At 26.6% G+C, this 18194-nt stretch overlaps 2 protein-coding genes and 1 long non-coding RNA gene across 3 annotated transcripts; all 3 read left to right on the forward strand.

Annotated features, from left to right (window-relative positions):
• The first annotated feature begins 1529 nt into the window (after positions 1 to 1529).
• On the forward strand, positions 1530 to 2868 carry LOC149620837 (uncharacterized). The gene is made up of 3 exons (XR_016375463.1): positions 1530 to 2017; positions 2081 to 2390; positions 2448 to 2868. It is a non-coding gene; the product is annotated as an uncharacterized LOC149620837 (long non-coding RNA).
• Positions 2869 to 3687: 819 nt separating this feature from the next.
• LOC149620838 (uncharacterized) lies at positions 3688 to 12581 on the forward strand. Its single transcript, XM_089854618.1, has 3 exons — positions 3688 to 3728; positions 9563 to 11672; positions 12381 to 12581. Exons 1-3 carry the CDS (start codon positions 3688 to 3690, stop codon positions 12579 to 12581), a joined length of 2352 nt encoding a protein of 783 aa, XP_089710744.1.
• A 304-nt stretch (positions 12582 to 12885) lies between these two features.
• Positions 12886 to 17247, forward strand: LOC149620839 (uncharacterized). The gene is made up of 4 exons (XM_089854619.1): positions 12886 to 13375; positions 13572 to 14668; positions 16725 to 17021; positions 17179 to 17247. Exons 1-4 carry the CDS (start codon positions 12886 to 12888, stop codon positions 17245 to 17247), a joined length of 1953 nt encoding a protein of 650 aa, XP_089710745.1.
• The last annotated feature ends 947 nt before the right edge of the window (positions 17248 to 18194 follow it).

Consider the following 18194-nt stretch of genomic DNA (forward strand, 5'->3'; position numbering starts at 1 on the left):
AAGTTATTAAGTCGGTGAAAACGATCAACTGATCATGCAGATTCACGCTGGATTTTATGCAGTTTCACATTGCATGAGAGAACTACCCTTGCATAAAGGGGTATAGCTCTGCATGTTAGAACTGTCCTCTTAAGTTCTCTCAAGGTGGAACCTTGCTATTAATATAGCGCTATTCGCGAATAAATCAAACACTCTGAAAGGTGTCATGCGACACTCTTAAAGGTGTTATACGACGACCTGAAAGGTGTTATGCGTCACTTAGAAACGTGTTATGCTACACTCTTAAAAACGTTATTTAAACTCGGAAATATGCTATTCTACACCTTTTAAGGAGTTGCACAACACTCATATGAGAGTAAAAAATTAACTTTTAGTTCGATATAAGAGTTAAAAAGGTGTTAAAATACACCTCTATTGCACCATTTTATTCTTATCTTTAACACCAATTTCTCAAATAAGTGTTATTAAACCCTTTCAGGGGTGTAAATGAACACCTGTAACGGTGTCAAATTTGGACCCATATAAACTACTTTTAAAGGTGTTAAAGCACACCCCAATTTCTTAGAGTGTATTCCGTCTTAAAAAAAAATCTATCCCTGCTAATAGTAATTTGATTGAACGAGACAGAATTCACTTAATGCTCCTACCCTCTGTGTCTCCTTTGAGTAAAAGATTTGACTAACTTTGAAAAACTTGAAATATTAGTCGATTCTAATACTACCGACGATTATTCAAGATATTTTAATCGATTAATCAAATTGAATGCCAGTATTTGTGTTAGAAAACATAAGAAAATTATAAAATTTTCAAAAACAGAATAGTAACTCGGGAAATAAGAAAATTAATTTGGTACATTTTTACTAGTCCTAGGCTTTCAATTATATAGATTGTAATTCTTTAAGAATTAAGTTAATTTTGAATTCATTATGAGACGCGAGTAATTGTCTTTTGTCTCTAATGCGAGGCATTACTACAAAAGTCAGAATCAACTATTCGCACCTATTTTCCCTTAATTCGCGAAATGAATTGCTTTATACCAAAGGTACATGAAGACGTTTTCCTGACTTCACCACACAACGTTAATGGCTAACGGGCAGCTGTAATAAAATTTTCTATATAACTTTCAGGTAGGATTTTGAAATTATTAGCGATGAAGACCTTTAAAATATATACAATAAACCAAATTTTTTCAAGTTATGCGATTTTACGGAAAATATTGAAAAACTCTGAAAATTAACCTACTTAATAAGTAATTAACCCTTTTATCGGTTTTAGAAATCGCATGTTATTGCACAGAATCAGCCAAGTTCATTTTTCCGTACTCGATTGGACCATTTCACTCCGTGTCCGCCCGTCGGAATAAAGGAGATGATTATCGTGTCTAGACCTCAAGTGACAGACACTTCCAATTCCTGGTCCTTCTTAAATATGGACACCGAAGTAAATTTTGGTCAATAACAATATTAAATATTCTTTGAGTTTCGATAATGTTTCTTTTAGGTGTGAATTTTATTACCGTTAACCTTGGCCCTCCTGTCAATTTTGCTCGTCATTCACTCCATCGTAACCAACAAATACAAATCGGTGCCCACCAAGAAAGTTGTCAAGAAAATGACCCACGAAGCCCTTGAAAATGTTTGGGTGCACGCGTCACTCTTGTGCGCCGAACGTAAGCAATTAGGCCATCCCTAATATTTAAAACTAATTCAACTTCGTATACAGGAGATACAAATAACCCCCTTAATTACGAAAGATGGGTCCTTATTTAGACCTAAAGCGAATAGGATAATCATGTTTTGTAGCGATTCCTGCTGTTCTTCCGCACATTACTTGTCGTCTACTCGCTTCATCGTGGCTTATCGGAGTGACTTTCGTACTATTCTTCTTGGGTTGTTACTTGTGTACGGACTTCTTGACGGAAAGCTACAACTGCATCGACACTCTCTCGGACTTGATCAAATCGGGAATTGAGCCTGCATTTATAGATCAAGACGATTTCAAATATATTAAAGATTGGGTGAATATTATTCTTTGTGTTAAGTGCTTTATATATTATTCTGACGGCATTGCTTTGTATCAGGCGGCCCGGGACCCTGTTGCTAAGAAATGGCTAGAAGCGTTCGATGAGGAGAAAATGGTCAAGTTCTACAATCCTTCAGTGATTGATTCGTTCCAAGTTATTTTTTCGGTGGAAAGAGCTCTGATCATAAACTCATACTCGATGAATTTTATCTTCGGATTTTTATTAAATGATTGCGAGACGGATAAAGAGTTCTTCGTGAGAAAAGGAGGATTTTACTTTTCGAGACAAGTTTTTAACCTCGACTACAAACACTTCATTTTCAACACCTCTGGATCCAAAGTATACCACAATTGAACGCTCAATTGATGTCAGTAACAATTTCATTTTAAACCTATTAAAAGCATTAATTTCGGTTTTGTTTCAGGGTGGAACCGATGTTCGAAAAGCAAGTTTTGAAGTATCATAAACTAGCGTTGCAGTACTGTATTGAACAGTTCACGTGGAAGAGACCATCGCAAAGCACCGTAGCCTTTGGACCTGAGTAGCGTCAGCGTTCCTTTCTACTTTCTTCTCATGCTGTTGTTATTACCGAAATAATCTTCTACTAACTCCCTGAAACGCTGAAGATTAAATGGGTTAGAACATGAAATGGAATTACAGTTTTTTTCGAAATATTCTAAAGAAACGAAATCACTAGGTGTTACGTAATTTTAAATACACGTTTTCACGTATAGGGAATAATTAGGCATTTAGGATATGAATTTGATTGACTATTATTATTAGAATGTTCCGTCCATTTCCGTCGAAGTGTTACGGATTGGATTCGAAAGAGTTCCTGAATTTTTATTTTTTATTCTAATTTTTATTTGTTTATTTGATGTACCTTATGCTTTTGGGGGGTTGCACACAAGCCGACTTGGCTTATCGACCCGATCCCCTCAGTTCGAAATAAATAAATGTCATTTAAAATTTTTAGTAAAATTGTTAGTCGCAAAACACGGATATTCTTGTAGAGTTTTTAATGTCTAGGAAAATGCATGGAAATTGCAATTGCGCATATATAAAGAATTCCTCATTCTTGCATTCACATACTAAATTAGGCAATCATGTATAGTGTTGTGCCGTGCATAGATAACAGAAAAACGTGTAAAAAGCTTTACATAATTTTGAGGGTTACCGTCTCAAGTTCTCAACGCTGCATTGGTAGTTTTTTCTAATGATGTTCACAATATTGTTCATGCTATACTCCAAAATCCATCATGATGTTGAATGCCCAATTTTTAGAAAAAAAAAACCTAAAAACTTTATTGGAAAAATCTATTGATTAAATTCCACATGATTTATTCAAATTTATTGAATATATTTTTGTCACAATAAAAAGTTGATGTTTAGTCCATAGACAGGGTACAATTTTATTGTCTAGACATTACATATAAAGCATCAAACACACCGACTTTAATGTAATTTTAATGCAAAATTTGTTCAATTTATTGAATAACATTTTGAGAAATAAGCCTCGCTCAAAATATGTCTGCAGTTTTTTACGCAAAATATTGTGCAAAATATACCCATTCCATTTCCAAAAAACATTTTATGGCATTATATTTAAACATTGCACGAATGGCAATCTGTATAACGTATTTTTATGCTTTGTAACTTAAATAATGGACCCCACGTTCTTTGCGCAAATTATTGAGCGTGAAGGGTAAGCTTTAACAAAGTATGAAAATACTCCTGAGGTTAGTTTTTTATTATTTGGTTTACTTCCGTTCCTGATCCCACCCTAAACATTGATCATGCTCAAAAGAAAGAAAATTATACTATTTGTTTAATTTCAACGGGATTAGTACGTAAATCTGCATTCGGATTTGTGGGATTATTTGAAAATCCTAGTGACTAGATATCCGACGTTTCGCTTTTTCTGAAACGCATTGCCGCATATCAGTTGAATGGGAATTCTGTCCAATGGTATCTCAGTTCAATTGGAGGTTACCGAAATAATTAATAATTGAATTTCTTGTAAATTGGCCATAAGAACATTATATATTATTTTTGGAATCTAAAATGTTATCGTTATTCAAAAAAGAGTTAAAGAGTCAATTAAGATAGATGCATTCCAAGCTAAGTTGCAAAAATTTAATTTTCACACTGCAGATATTTTATTTTCTTCTAAAAGTTAAAAGATTAAGTTGTAATAATGGCTTGAAAAATTCCATAAAACCTGACCTATATTATTTTGACTTAATATGATGAAGTAAATTTGATGAAAAAGCTACCAAGCGTTATGTTTCTGCCTCATTGTTGAATTGCGTGTTCTTAGATAAATAAATATTCCCATGCATTGAAACCCCTTTCCCCTGATTAAATCTTATCAAGTTTTCAAACATCTGAAAGGAAAGTTTTACTACTCGATTGAAAAGTTCATTTGGAAGAGACCATCACAAAACACAGTAGCCTTGGACCTGAGTAGCGTCAGCGTTCCTTTCTACTTTCTTCTCATGTTGTTGTCACGAGCAATAGCCGTTTTCATTACCGAAATTATCTTCTACTAACTCCGTTAAACGGTTAATATTAATTAGGTTTGAAGTGTAGGGTTCTAAATCGGTAAATTACCATGGTAATTTACACGGTAACTGTAATTTACGATTTTCTCGGGTAAATTACGAAAACGGTAATTACCCTGGTAATTACCGTGGTAATTTACGCTGGTAAATTGCCACGATGGTAATTTACCACCGAATTTTTATTTCTTTCACTTGGAAAACGGTCTAAAAGCTCCATATTTTGCTCTACCCGTGCAAGCACACATTTCTTCCCATGAGACATGAGTAAGTCATAAAAGTTCGAACGGCAAGCGTGGGAAAAATTTGATTGATGTCTGCCAGACCCGTACTACTAATAGTTCTCGGAACCTCAAATCCAGGGGAATAAAATTATGGAACTCTATCCCTCGCGATATAAAAAAAATTAATTCAATGTCTGTTTTTAAAACAAAGATCCTAGAATATATCAGAGATCACTTTTAATTTTAATTAACGTTTACAAGTTAAACCGGACTCCTATGTAAACCAGTTGAAAACTGATAGGAATATCCATAAATAAAGCTATTATTATTATTATTATTATTATTATTATTATTATTATTATTATTATTATTATTATTATTATTATTATTATTATTATTATTATTATTATTATTATTATTATTATTATTATTATTATTATTATTATTATTATTATTATTATTATTATTATTATTATTATTATTATTATTATTATTATTATTATTATTATTATTATTATTATTATTATTATTATTATTATTATTATTATTATTATTATTATTATTATTATTATTATTATTATTATTATTATTATTATTATTATTATTATTATTATTATTATTATTATTATTATTATTATTATTATTATTATTATTATTATTATTATTATTATTATTATTATTATTATTATTATTATTATTATTATTATTATTATTATTATTATTATTATTATTATTATTATTATTATTATTATTATTATTATTATTATTATTATTATTATTATTATTATTATTATTATTATTATTATTATTATTATTATTATTATTATTATTATTATTATTATTATTATTATTATTATTATTATTATTATTATTATTATTATTATTATTATTATTATTATTATTATTATTATTATTATTATTATTATTATTATTATTATTATTATTATTATTATTATTATTATTATTATTATTATTATTATTATTATTATTATTATTATTATTATTATTATTATTATTATTATTATTATTATTATTATTATTATTATTATTATTATTATTATTATTATTATTATTATTATTATTATTATTATTATTATTATTATTATTATTATTATTATTATTATTATTATTATTATTATTATTATTATTATTATTATTATTATTATTATTATTATTATTATTATTATTATTATTATTATTATTATTATTATTATTATTATTATTATTATTATTATTATTATTATTATTATTATTATTATTATTATTATTATTATTATTATTATTATTATTATTATTATTATTATTATTATTATTATTATTATTATTATTATTATTATTATTATTATTATTATTATTATTATTATTATTATTATTATTATTATTATTATTATTATTATTATTATTATTATTATTATTATTATTATTATTATTATTATTATTATTATTATTATTATTATTATTATTATTATTATTATTATTATTATTATTATTATTATTATTATTATTATTATTATTATTATTATTATTATTATTATTATTATTATTATTATTATTATTATTATTATTATTATTATTATTATTATTATTATTATTATTATTATTATTATTATTATTATTATTATTATTATTATTATTATTATTATTATTATTATTATTATTATTATTATTATTATTATTATTATTATTATTATTATTATTATTATTATTATTATTATTATTATTATTATTATTATTATTATTATTATTATTATTATTATTATTATTATTATTATTATTATTATTATTATTATTATTATTATTATTATTATTATTATTATTATTATTATTATTATTATTATTATTATTATTATTATTATTATTATTATTATTATTATTATTATTATTATTATTATTATTATTATTATTATTATTATTATTATTATTATTATTATTATTATTATTATTATTATTATTATTATTATTATTATTATTATTATTATTATTATTATTATTATTATTATTATTATTATTATTATTATTATTATTATTATTATTATTATTATTATTATTATTATTATTATTATTATTATTATTATTATTATTATTATTATTATTATTATTATTATTATTATTATTATTATTATTATTATTATTATTATTATTATTATTATTATTATTATTATTATTATTATTATTATTATTATTATTATTATTATTATTATTATTATTATTATTATTATTATTATTATTATTATTATTATTATTATTATTATTATTATTATTATTATTATTATTATTATTATTATTATTATTATTATTATTATTATTATTATTATTATTATTATTATTATTATTATTATTATTATTATTATTATTATTATTATTATTATTATTATTATTATTATTATTATTATTATTATTATTATTATTATTATTATTATTATTATTATTATTATTATTATTATTATTATTATTATTATTATTATTATTATTATTATTATTATTATTATTATTATTATTATTATTATTATTATTATTATTATTATTATTATTATTATTATTATTATTATTATTATTATTATTATTATTATTATTATTATTATTATTATTATTATTATTATTATTATTATTATTATTATTATTATTATTATTATTATTATTATTATTATTATTATTATTATTATTATTATTATTATTATTATTATTATTATTATTATTATTATTATTATTATTATTATTATTATTATTATTATTATTATTATTATTATTATTATTATTATTATTATTATTATTATTATTATTATTATTATTATTATTATTATTATTATTATTATTATTATTATTATTATTATTATTATTATTATTATTATTATTATTATTATTATTATTATTATTATTATTATTATTATTATTATTATTATTATTATTATTATTATTATTATTATTATTATTATTATTATTATTATTATTATTATTATTATTATTATTATTATTATTATTATTATTATTATTATTATTATTATTATTATTATTATTATTATTATTATTATTATTATTATTATTATTATTATTATTATTATTATTATTATTATTATTATTATTATTATTATTATTATTATTATTATTATTATTATTATTATTATTATTATTATTATTATTATTATTATTATTATTATTATTATTATTATTATTATTATTATTATTATTATTATTATTATTATTATTATTATTATTATTATTATTATTATTATTATTATTATTATTATTATTATTATTATTATTATTATTATTATTATTATTATTATTATTATTATTATTATTATTATTATTATTATTATTATTATTATTATTATTATTATTATTATTATTATTATTATTATTATTATTATTATTATTATTATTATTATTATTATTATTATTATTATTATTATTATTATTATTATTATTATTATTATTATTATTATTATTATTATTATTATTATTATTATTATTATTATTATTATTATTATTATTATTATTATTATTATTATTATTATTATTATTATTATTATTATTATTATTATTATTATTATTATTATTATTATTATTATTATTATTATTATTATTATTATTATTATTATTATTATTATTATTATTATTATTATTATTATTATTATTATTATTATTATTATTATTATTATTATTATTATTATTATTATTATTATTATTATTATTATTATTATTATTATTATTATTATTATTATTATTATTATTATTATTATTATTATTATTATTATTATTATTATTATTATTATTATTATTATTATTATTATTATTATTATTATTATTATTATTATTATTATTATTATTATTATTATTATTATTATTATTATTATTATTATTATTATTATTATTATTATTATTATTATTATTATTATTATTATTATTATTATTATTATTATTATTATTATTATTATTATTATTATTATTATTATTATTATTATTATTATTATTATTATTATTATTATTATTATTATTATTATTATTATTATTATTATTATTATTATTATTATTATTATTATTATTATTATTATTATTATTATTATTATTATTATTATTATTATTATTATTATTATTATTATTATTATTATTATTATTATTATTATTATTATTATTATTATTATTATTATTATTATTATTATTATTATTATTATTATTATTATTATTATTATTATTATTATTATTATTATTATTATTATTATTATTATTATTATTATTATTATTATTATTATTATTATTATTATTATTATTATTATTATTATTATTATTATTATTATTATTATTATTATTATTATTATTATTATTATTATTATTATTATTATTTTTATTATTATTATTATTATTATTATTATTATTATTATTATTATTATTATTATTATTATTATTATTATTATTATTATTATTATTATTATTATTATTATTATTATTATTATTATTATTATTATTATTATTATTATTATTATTATTATTATTATTATTATTATTTTTATTATTATTATTTTTATTTTTATTTTTATTTTTATTTTTATTTTTATTTTTATTTTTATTTTTATTTTTATTTTTATTATTATTATTATTATTATTTTTATTATTATTATTATTATTATTATTATTATTATTTTTATTATTATTATTATTATTTTTATTATTATTGACATTATTTGTCTTACGGAAACATGGTTTAACAATGAACACTTTAATTCGAACTATTTTCCGGATACTTACCTTGTATATAGAGCTGATAGACCAGATATTGATTATAAGGATGTTAGGGGTGGTGGCGCTCTAATTGCTATTAAGAAATCAATCGTTAGTATTAGGCGGCATGATCTTGAGGGCGTCGCGGAATGCGTCTTTGCACAAGTTAAGTTGCGTTCCGACGAGTCCCTCTTAATCGGCGCTGTCTATTTTCCCCCTTCTTCCAATGACACCATTTATTATACGTTTAAACAACGCCTTCTCAAAGACTTACCTGACCAGGACACCAATTTATTACTCCTTGGTGATTTTAATTTACCAGGTGTGCACTGGACCACTAATGACACTCTGGGCTGCACCACCCTTACTACTAAAAAAGCGCGTCATATTTTCGAGATATGTTATTTCTATAATCTTAGGCAATTTAATGACTTAAGAAACTCTTGTGATAATGTTTTGGACTTATGCTTAGCTAATGTTAATGACTTAGATATTTTATCTTTAAGTGAACCTTATGTTAACCCGGATGCCTATCATCCTCCCTTTCTAGTTAATTATCCGATTCCCTCGTGTCCACCACCCCTCATACTGAACTCATCATATAAATTCATGAATGGGAACTATTTTCACCTCTACAATACCTTGCGCGACTGCGATTGGCTAACCATATTAAATTGCCAAGATGTTAATAATTGCGCTAAATTGTTGACACTCTATATTAAGCGCGCTATGGATGCTGCCATACCTATCCAGGTCGGTAATCGAACCTCTTCATTTCCGAAATGGTACTCTTCTGAGTTGCGTTCTGCCATTTGTCGCAAGAAATACTACTTTAAGAAATATAAGCGTACAGCCTTCCTGCCTGATTTTATTAACTATAAAAAACAACGGGCACTAGTAAGACAATTTTCAAAGCGTGATAAAAACTTCGAGGGTAAACGTGTCTGTCGTGACGCACTAACTCATCCTAAGAAATTCTGGAACTTTGTTAACGGTAACATCAAAGATGTTTCCCATCGCATCTCCCTGAAAATTGACAAGGAAATGGTAACTGATCCTGAGTTGCTTGCATCTCATTTCGGGGACCATTTCTCTCGAATATCAGTAAATAGTACTCCATTCAATAGTCGCTATGATTATGACTCATCTTCTATCAGGCATAACGCATTATCCTCCATGTTTTTCACGCATAACGACATTAATAGTGCTATTACCAAACTCCCCAACAAAAAGTCCACCGGCACGGATGGTATACCAGCCTTTATTTTAAAAGGTTGCCATGACCTCTTACTACAGCCGCTTGCCCATATTTATAACTTATCTATCACGAAACAGACATTCCCTACCATTTGGAAAGAAGCGGCGGTTACCCCTGTATTTAAATCTGGCGCAGCTTGTGACGTTAAAAATTATCGTCCCATATCTTTATTATCCACACTTTCCAAGCTATTCGATATGCTTGTACATACTAAATTACAGGAGTGGTTTAATACCTTTCCAAATGATTGTCAGCATGGTTTCGTACCGGGGAGGAGTGTTGACACGAACCATGCGGCATTCATGGACTACGTGGCACCGGAGGTCGAAAGTCGTGGTCAAGTCGATGTCATATATCTCGACTTGGCCAAGGCTTTTGATCGTGTTTCCCATGACTATTTACTGGATAAAATGCGCATATTGGGTGTTGGCGGTGAGCTTCTTGGTTGGTTTAGTTCCTATTTACACCAAAGAATTAACCGTATTAAGTGTAATGGTGTACTCACCTCCGTTGAGTACAAGGTCAATTGCGGGGTTCCACAGGGTTCATCTCTTGGCCCTTTGTTATTTAACTTATACGTATACGAATTGCAATATTTAATTAAATACTCAAAATTAATAGCCTTTGCGGATGACCATAAGGTCTGTAAAATAATTAATTCCTCTGATGACTGCGCGGCTCTCCAAGCTGATTTAAACGTAATAACGGCGTGGTGCGACAGGAATAATTTGCCTGTCAATCCTACTAAGTCCCAACAGGTCGCTTTCACTAGGCGCATAGGTAGAAAAATATGCTTTCCTTATAAGGTTGGGAACTCTCCCATTCCTCGAGTGTTAAGGGTAACCGACCTCGGTGTTATATTCGACAGTGCCTTGCTTTTTCGGGAGCAGGTAACCTGTACCGTAAATCGTTGCCGTAGGACATTGGGAGTGGCTTTAAAACTATGTAGGCCCCTCAAATCCCTTAAACACTTCCGACTGCTCTACCTCAGTCTTGTCCGCTCACGTCTTGTATACGGTTCGATAGCTTGGAGTGGCTGTAGTACTTACCTACGGAAATGCATAGAGGCCGTTCAGCGTAAATTTGTTTCATATGTCCATACATTCTTCTTGCGTAATCTAGATTACGACTCTCTTAATTTATTAAATCACTTGGGCCTTCCGTCCATAGACTATCACTTATCAATGATAGACATTAAATTCCTACATAAATTAATTCATGATCAAATTACATTGAGTGAGCTACTTGCTAAACTAAACTTTTTGGTTCCCCTTCGTCTTCGTAAAAACGTAACTTTTCATGTGCCTTGTAAAGATCTAAATCCAATCTATCGTATGCAAAAAACTTATAACAATTTTTCTAACCAGTTCGATATCTTTTCAATGAAACTTAAACAAATCTGTTAGCCAACATAGTTTTTGTAATTATTATGTAAAAATGTAAATATCCTGTAATTGTATTCAACACTCTACTGTGCATAATCTAGTGAACTACTTGTATAGTTTTTTTTATGCACAATAAAAATCAATTTCATTCATTATTATTATTATTATTATTACGCCAATAACCTGCCAATTAACCCTACCAAATCGACTCAGGTAACCTTCACGAGGAGAGTGGGCAGAGAAATCTGTAATACATACACCATTGCAAATACTACTATCCCTCAGAAATTACAGGTGAATGATCTTGGCGTTATTTTTGATCGTGCCTTGCTTTTTCGCGAGCAAGTGGCGATTACAGTTAATCGCTGTCGCCGAACTTTAGGCGTTTCCTTAAAACTATGTGACGTAGAATGAGGAGTAGTGACCCTTTATCCGTGTATTCAGACGTATGCATTCTATGGTTTTTAAGAATTCGAAAACGACTTAAAAACCATAGAATGCATACGTCTGAATACACGGATAAAGGGTCACTACTCCTCATTCTACGTCACCTCTAGTGACGAGGAATTTGACCAGCTAAGCGATCCCGGAAATTTTCCAGAAAATTGTTTAATAACAGAATTTAGAGGCCCCTTACATGAAAATCAGAAATACAAGAGCAACCATCAAGAAGCCCATGTTAGGATTGAAAATATAAGTAACAGCTCTGAAGAAGATCATGCCTAGACAACATAAGCTAGTAAATATATACTACCAGAACACAAGAGGCCTACGTAGTAAAGCGAATACATTCTTTGACAACCTGATAGAAACCGATCTAGATATCATATGCCTAACCGAAACCTGGTTAAACAATAGCCATTGTAGTATCGACTATTTTCACAACAATTACACCGTGTTCCGCACTGACCGTACGTCACATCTTCGCGGTGGTGGAACTTTAATTGCTATAAAGAACAACTTTAAGGTAGTCCGGAGACCTGACCTCGAATGCCATTTTGAAGCAGTTTGGATTGAAACTCGACTTAACAAATATAAAAACCTCTTGCTGGGCTGCATCTACCTCCCACCACAGACACCCATTACATCTTACGAACTATTGAATATTACCCTTAAGAATAATTTGCTAAAATTTAAGGGCGACATCATTCTGCTAGGAGATTTCAATCTTCCACGTGTAGAGTGGAATCAATGGAGCTTGGAACACTGTAATTGTTATACTAAGAAAAAAGCTCAACATATTTTCGAACTATCAAATCTTAACAATCTTAAACAGATAAACACAATCAAAGAACTACAAAAATGACATACTTGATCTCTGCCTCACCAACAATCATAAATGTAGAACAAATATAGTGACAAATCCCTTAGTCCCAATAGATAACTTCCATCCTACTTTCTTAGTGGAATATGAAACAAATGGCCTTAAAGACCAAAATTTAGACGAAAATGTATTTACCAGCCTTAATTACAAAAAAGGAGACTACCTAAGGCTTTACAAAACTATCAAGACAATTAATTGGGACCCCATCAAAACATCTAACGATCTAGAATTTGCAGTACAATTTATAACTGGTAACATACAAAAGGCCATGAACGAATGTATTCCTACATATACCAAACCGAAAAACATACTCAAAAAAAGATACCCTAACTGGTTCTCCCGTGATCTTATCAAGAGTCTAAAAAATAAAATATACTACCACAAAAAATTTAAAAGAACAAAAAACTCCAATGATCTACAGAAATACAAAGATACCAGGCAAACCGTAAAAGATTTATTAAAACGCGATAAGCTAGATTATTCCTCAATAATATGCAGTAGTATAAAAAAGGACCCAAAAACATTCTGGACCTATGTAAATAAAAAATCGAAAGAGCAGAAAAAAAATATCACTCTGAAGAAAGGAGACAAACTCCTAATAAATAACCTTGAAATAGCCACTGAGTTTCGAGAAATTTTCTCCAATATCGCAAATGACACTTCAAACGACCTCGAATTCTCTCCAAAATGCATTCAACGGGAATTTTTCTACACCAAAATAACAGAAGATGAGATTAGAAGTACAATCAAGAAACTAAAACCCAAGTTGTCCTCTGGTGTTGATGGAATTCCCAATATAATTATTAAAGGCTGTAGCGATCTTCTGTCCCCAATACTTGCCAGAGTATATAATCTCTCTTTGGAGCAAGGTCTCTTCCCTTCAGCGTGGAAGGAGGCACTGGTAACACCAATATTTAAAAAAGGGCATCAAGGAGATCCTTCCAATTATCGACCAATTTCTCTACTGAACAGCTTAAGCATGCTTTTTGATATGATTATGAGTGCTAAACTATATTCATGGTTTAAAGTAAATCTTCCGGAAAGCCAACACGGTTTTGTAAAAGGAAGATCCGTTGAGACAAATCTTATAAGCACACTGCAATACATTGCACCCATTGCGGAAAATAGAGGACAGGTTGACATTATATATGTCGACCTATCTAAAGCGTTCGATCGGGTATCCCACAAGATACTTATCCAAAAACTACAACACTATGGATTATCGGGTAAACTGCTTGAGTGGACTAAAAACTACTTAAGTAACCGTAAAAATACCCTCAAAATTAATGGGGAAAAAACAAATGTCACGTACAATGTAACTTGTGGCGTTCCACAAGGGTCATCCCTTGGCCCGCTATTATTTAATATTTATACAGCTGACGCACCCTCGTTTATTAACCACTCTAAAATCCTCCAATTTGCCGATGATACTAAACTTGGGAACTCTGTATCGACGGACTCAGACTGCGAAAAACTTGAAACCGATCTCATTAATCTTAACAACTGGTGCACCCAAAACAATATTCCCATAAATAATGATAAAACCTTTATAATGTCATTTACTAGAAAAAAATCTAAAATTGCATATAATTATAAACTAAATGGAGAAACCCTTATCAGAGTCCAAACCATAAGAGACTTAGGAGTCATATTTGATGAAAAACTAAATTTTATCGCACATATTAAACATACCTTAGCTGATTGTTATCAAAAGCTAGGCCTAAGTCTCAAAATTGCAAAAGATATAAATTCACCAACTTGCTTTGTAAAACTTTATCTAACTCTGGTCAAACCAAAATTAATATTTGGAGGCCTGGTTTATAGCGGCTGCAGTGAATATCAACTATCCAAACTAGAACGGGTACAGAATAAATTCCTGAATTACTACAAATACTACTTTTTGCCGAAAGATACACATAAGACAACCCAAAGTAAATTAAAACTAGATACCATCAGTAAAACCCTAATTAAATTAGACATCATATTCCTGCAAAAGCTAAATGGAAATTTTATAGACTGCTCCATGTTGTTAGAACAAATCAAGTTCCATGCTCCCAACCTGAAAACTCGCCTCAGAAGCGACAGATTATTGAAACCCAACATAACTTCACTAGAGCCAATGAGCAGAATGATGAAAAACTATAATATTTATGGATCTCATATAGACATTTTTGACAAAGCAAAACCCTCCCTGAAAGATATTTGTATATAACCCTATAACTCTAATTTTTATCTTAGGACTTCTGTTTTTACCTCGCGACATTTATTCTTATGTATTTTCATATTCCGACTTATATTTTTAACTTATTTTTATCGTATGTTTATATTTTTATCTTATGTTTATATTTTATCCTATGACATATTTTTACATTATTTCTAAATAATTATTCTAAAATATACCCTTCACCCCTAACTTATTACCTCATCCCCGTGTAAATACTTGTAGGTCATATACATGTACCGTTTATTTGCACGTAATAAACACTATTATTATTATTATTATTATGTCGGTCTCTAAGATCGTTAAAACATTTTAAACTGCTCTACCTCAGTCTAGTACATTCTCGACTTGTTTACGGTTCATTGGCATGGAGTGGCTGTAGTTCCTATTTACGACAAAGAGTAGAATCGGTTCAACGGAAATTTATATTATACACCCATACGTTCTTCTTGCGAAATCTCGCTTACGATTATCAATTGTTACTAATAAGGCTTGGCCTTCCATCTCTAGCCCACTTACTTGAAATTATTGATATTAAATTTCTTTCAAAATTAATTAATAATAAGATTAAATTAAGCGACTTACTCGCAAAACTTAACTTTTTAATTCCGAATTCTCTCCGTCATACCGTGACTTTTTATGTACCAATGAAAGGTCTTAATCCAATTACTCGAATTCAGAATACGTATAATAAATATTCCCAGACAATAGATATATTTTCCGTACCGATTAAAAATATACGCTAGTACAAAGTTAATCTCAATCCCATGTATATATGTAAAAAGTGTATTTTCTGTAATTATTGTATTGCTATCCTATGATGTCTGTCTATATTCTCGTGAACTACTTGTATAGTTTTTTATATAGACATTAAAAATCTATTTCATTTCATTTCATTATTATTATTATTATTATTATTATTATTATTATTATTATTATTATTACAAACATGATAAAATGTAATGGTGCCTTAAGCTCTTTTACTTACCCTATAACATGCGGTGTACCACAGGGTTCATCCTTGGGCCCTTTATTGTTCAACATATATATATACGATCTACAATATTCAGTAAAATCCTCCATGCTAATCGCGTTCGCGGATGACCTTAAAATCTGTAAATCTATTAACTCTCGCCAAGATTGCACTAAACTCCAAAGTGATTTGCACGCTATTGCTTCATGGTGTGACGCCAATAACTTGCCAATTAGCCCTACCAAATCGACTCAGGTAACCTTCACGAGGAGAGTGGGCAGAGAAATCTGCAATACATACACCATTGCAAATACAACTATCCCCCAGAAATTTCAGGTAAATGATCTAGGTGTTATTTTTGATCGTGCCTTGCTTTTTCGCGAGCAAGTGACGATTACAGTTAATCGCTGTCGCCGAACTCTAGGCGTGTCCTTAAAACTATGTCGGTCTCTAAGATCGTTAAAACATTTTAAACTGCTCTACCTCAGTCTAGTACGATCGCGACTTGTTTACGGTTCATTGGCATGGAGTGGCTGTAGTTCCTATTTACGACAAAGAATAGAATCGGTTCAACGGAAATTTATATTACACGCCCATACGTTCTTCTTGCGAAATCTCACTTATAATTATCAATTGTTACTGATTAGTCTTGGCCTTCCATCTTTAGCCCACTTACTTGAAATAAATGATATTAAATTTCTATCTAAATTAATTAATAATAAAATTAAGCGACTTAGTCGCAAAACTAAACTTTTTAATTCCAAATTCTCTCCGTTATACCGTGACATTTTATGTACCTATGAAAGTTCTTAATCCAATTAATCGCATTCAGAATACGTATAATAAATATTCCCAAACAATAGATATATTTTCCGTACCAATTAAAAATATACGCTAGTATGATGATAATCTCAATCCCATGTATATATGTAAAAAGTGTATTTTCTGTAATTATTGTATTTGCTTTTATATGTCTGTCTATATTCTCGTGAACTACTTGTATAGTTTTTTATATAGACATTCAAATCTATTTCATTTCATTATTATTATTATTATTATTATTATTATTATTATTATTGTCCCTTCCAATCTACGTAGGTGTACTACGTTTTATCCCTCAAAGTTTCAGCTCAACCCTATCTTACGTATGCAAAGGACATGTAATCTCTTTCAGGAGAAATTTGACATATACTGTACAGATTTAAAACTCTTAAAAGCAATCATACTTTAATATTTAAATAATTAATTGGATTTTACAATTTCGGCACATAATTAAGCTATGTTTTTAGAACGATAAAACCAACCAATTCGTACCTATTATAAAATTTGAGCTATTATGGATTTTGTGACAAGTGTGTATAATCTCGTGAGCTTCATGTAGCTTTTTTTTATGCACAATAAAAATGTATTTCATTTCATTTCATTTCATTATTATTATAAAGGAAATGAAAATTGATTTTCTCGTCTATTCTTGTTGTCGAGTTCGTTTACGTCAGCTGGAAAGCTGTA

Source organism: Phalangium opilio, unplaced genomic scaffold (genome assembly GCF_054372755.1).
Source record: "Phalangium opilio isolate 3A_F unplaced genomic scaffold, DU_Popi_V2 ptg000209l_1, whole genome shotgun sequence".
Classification (NCBI taxonomy): domain Eukaryota; kingdom Metazoa; phylum Arthropoda; class Arachnida; order Opiliones; family Phalangiidae; genus Phalangium; species Phalangium opilio.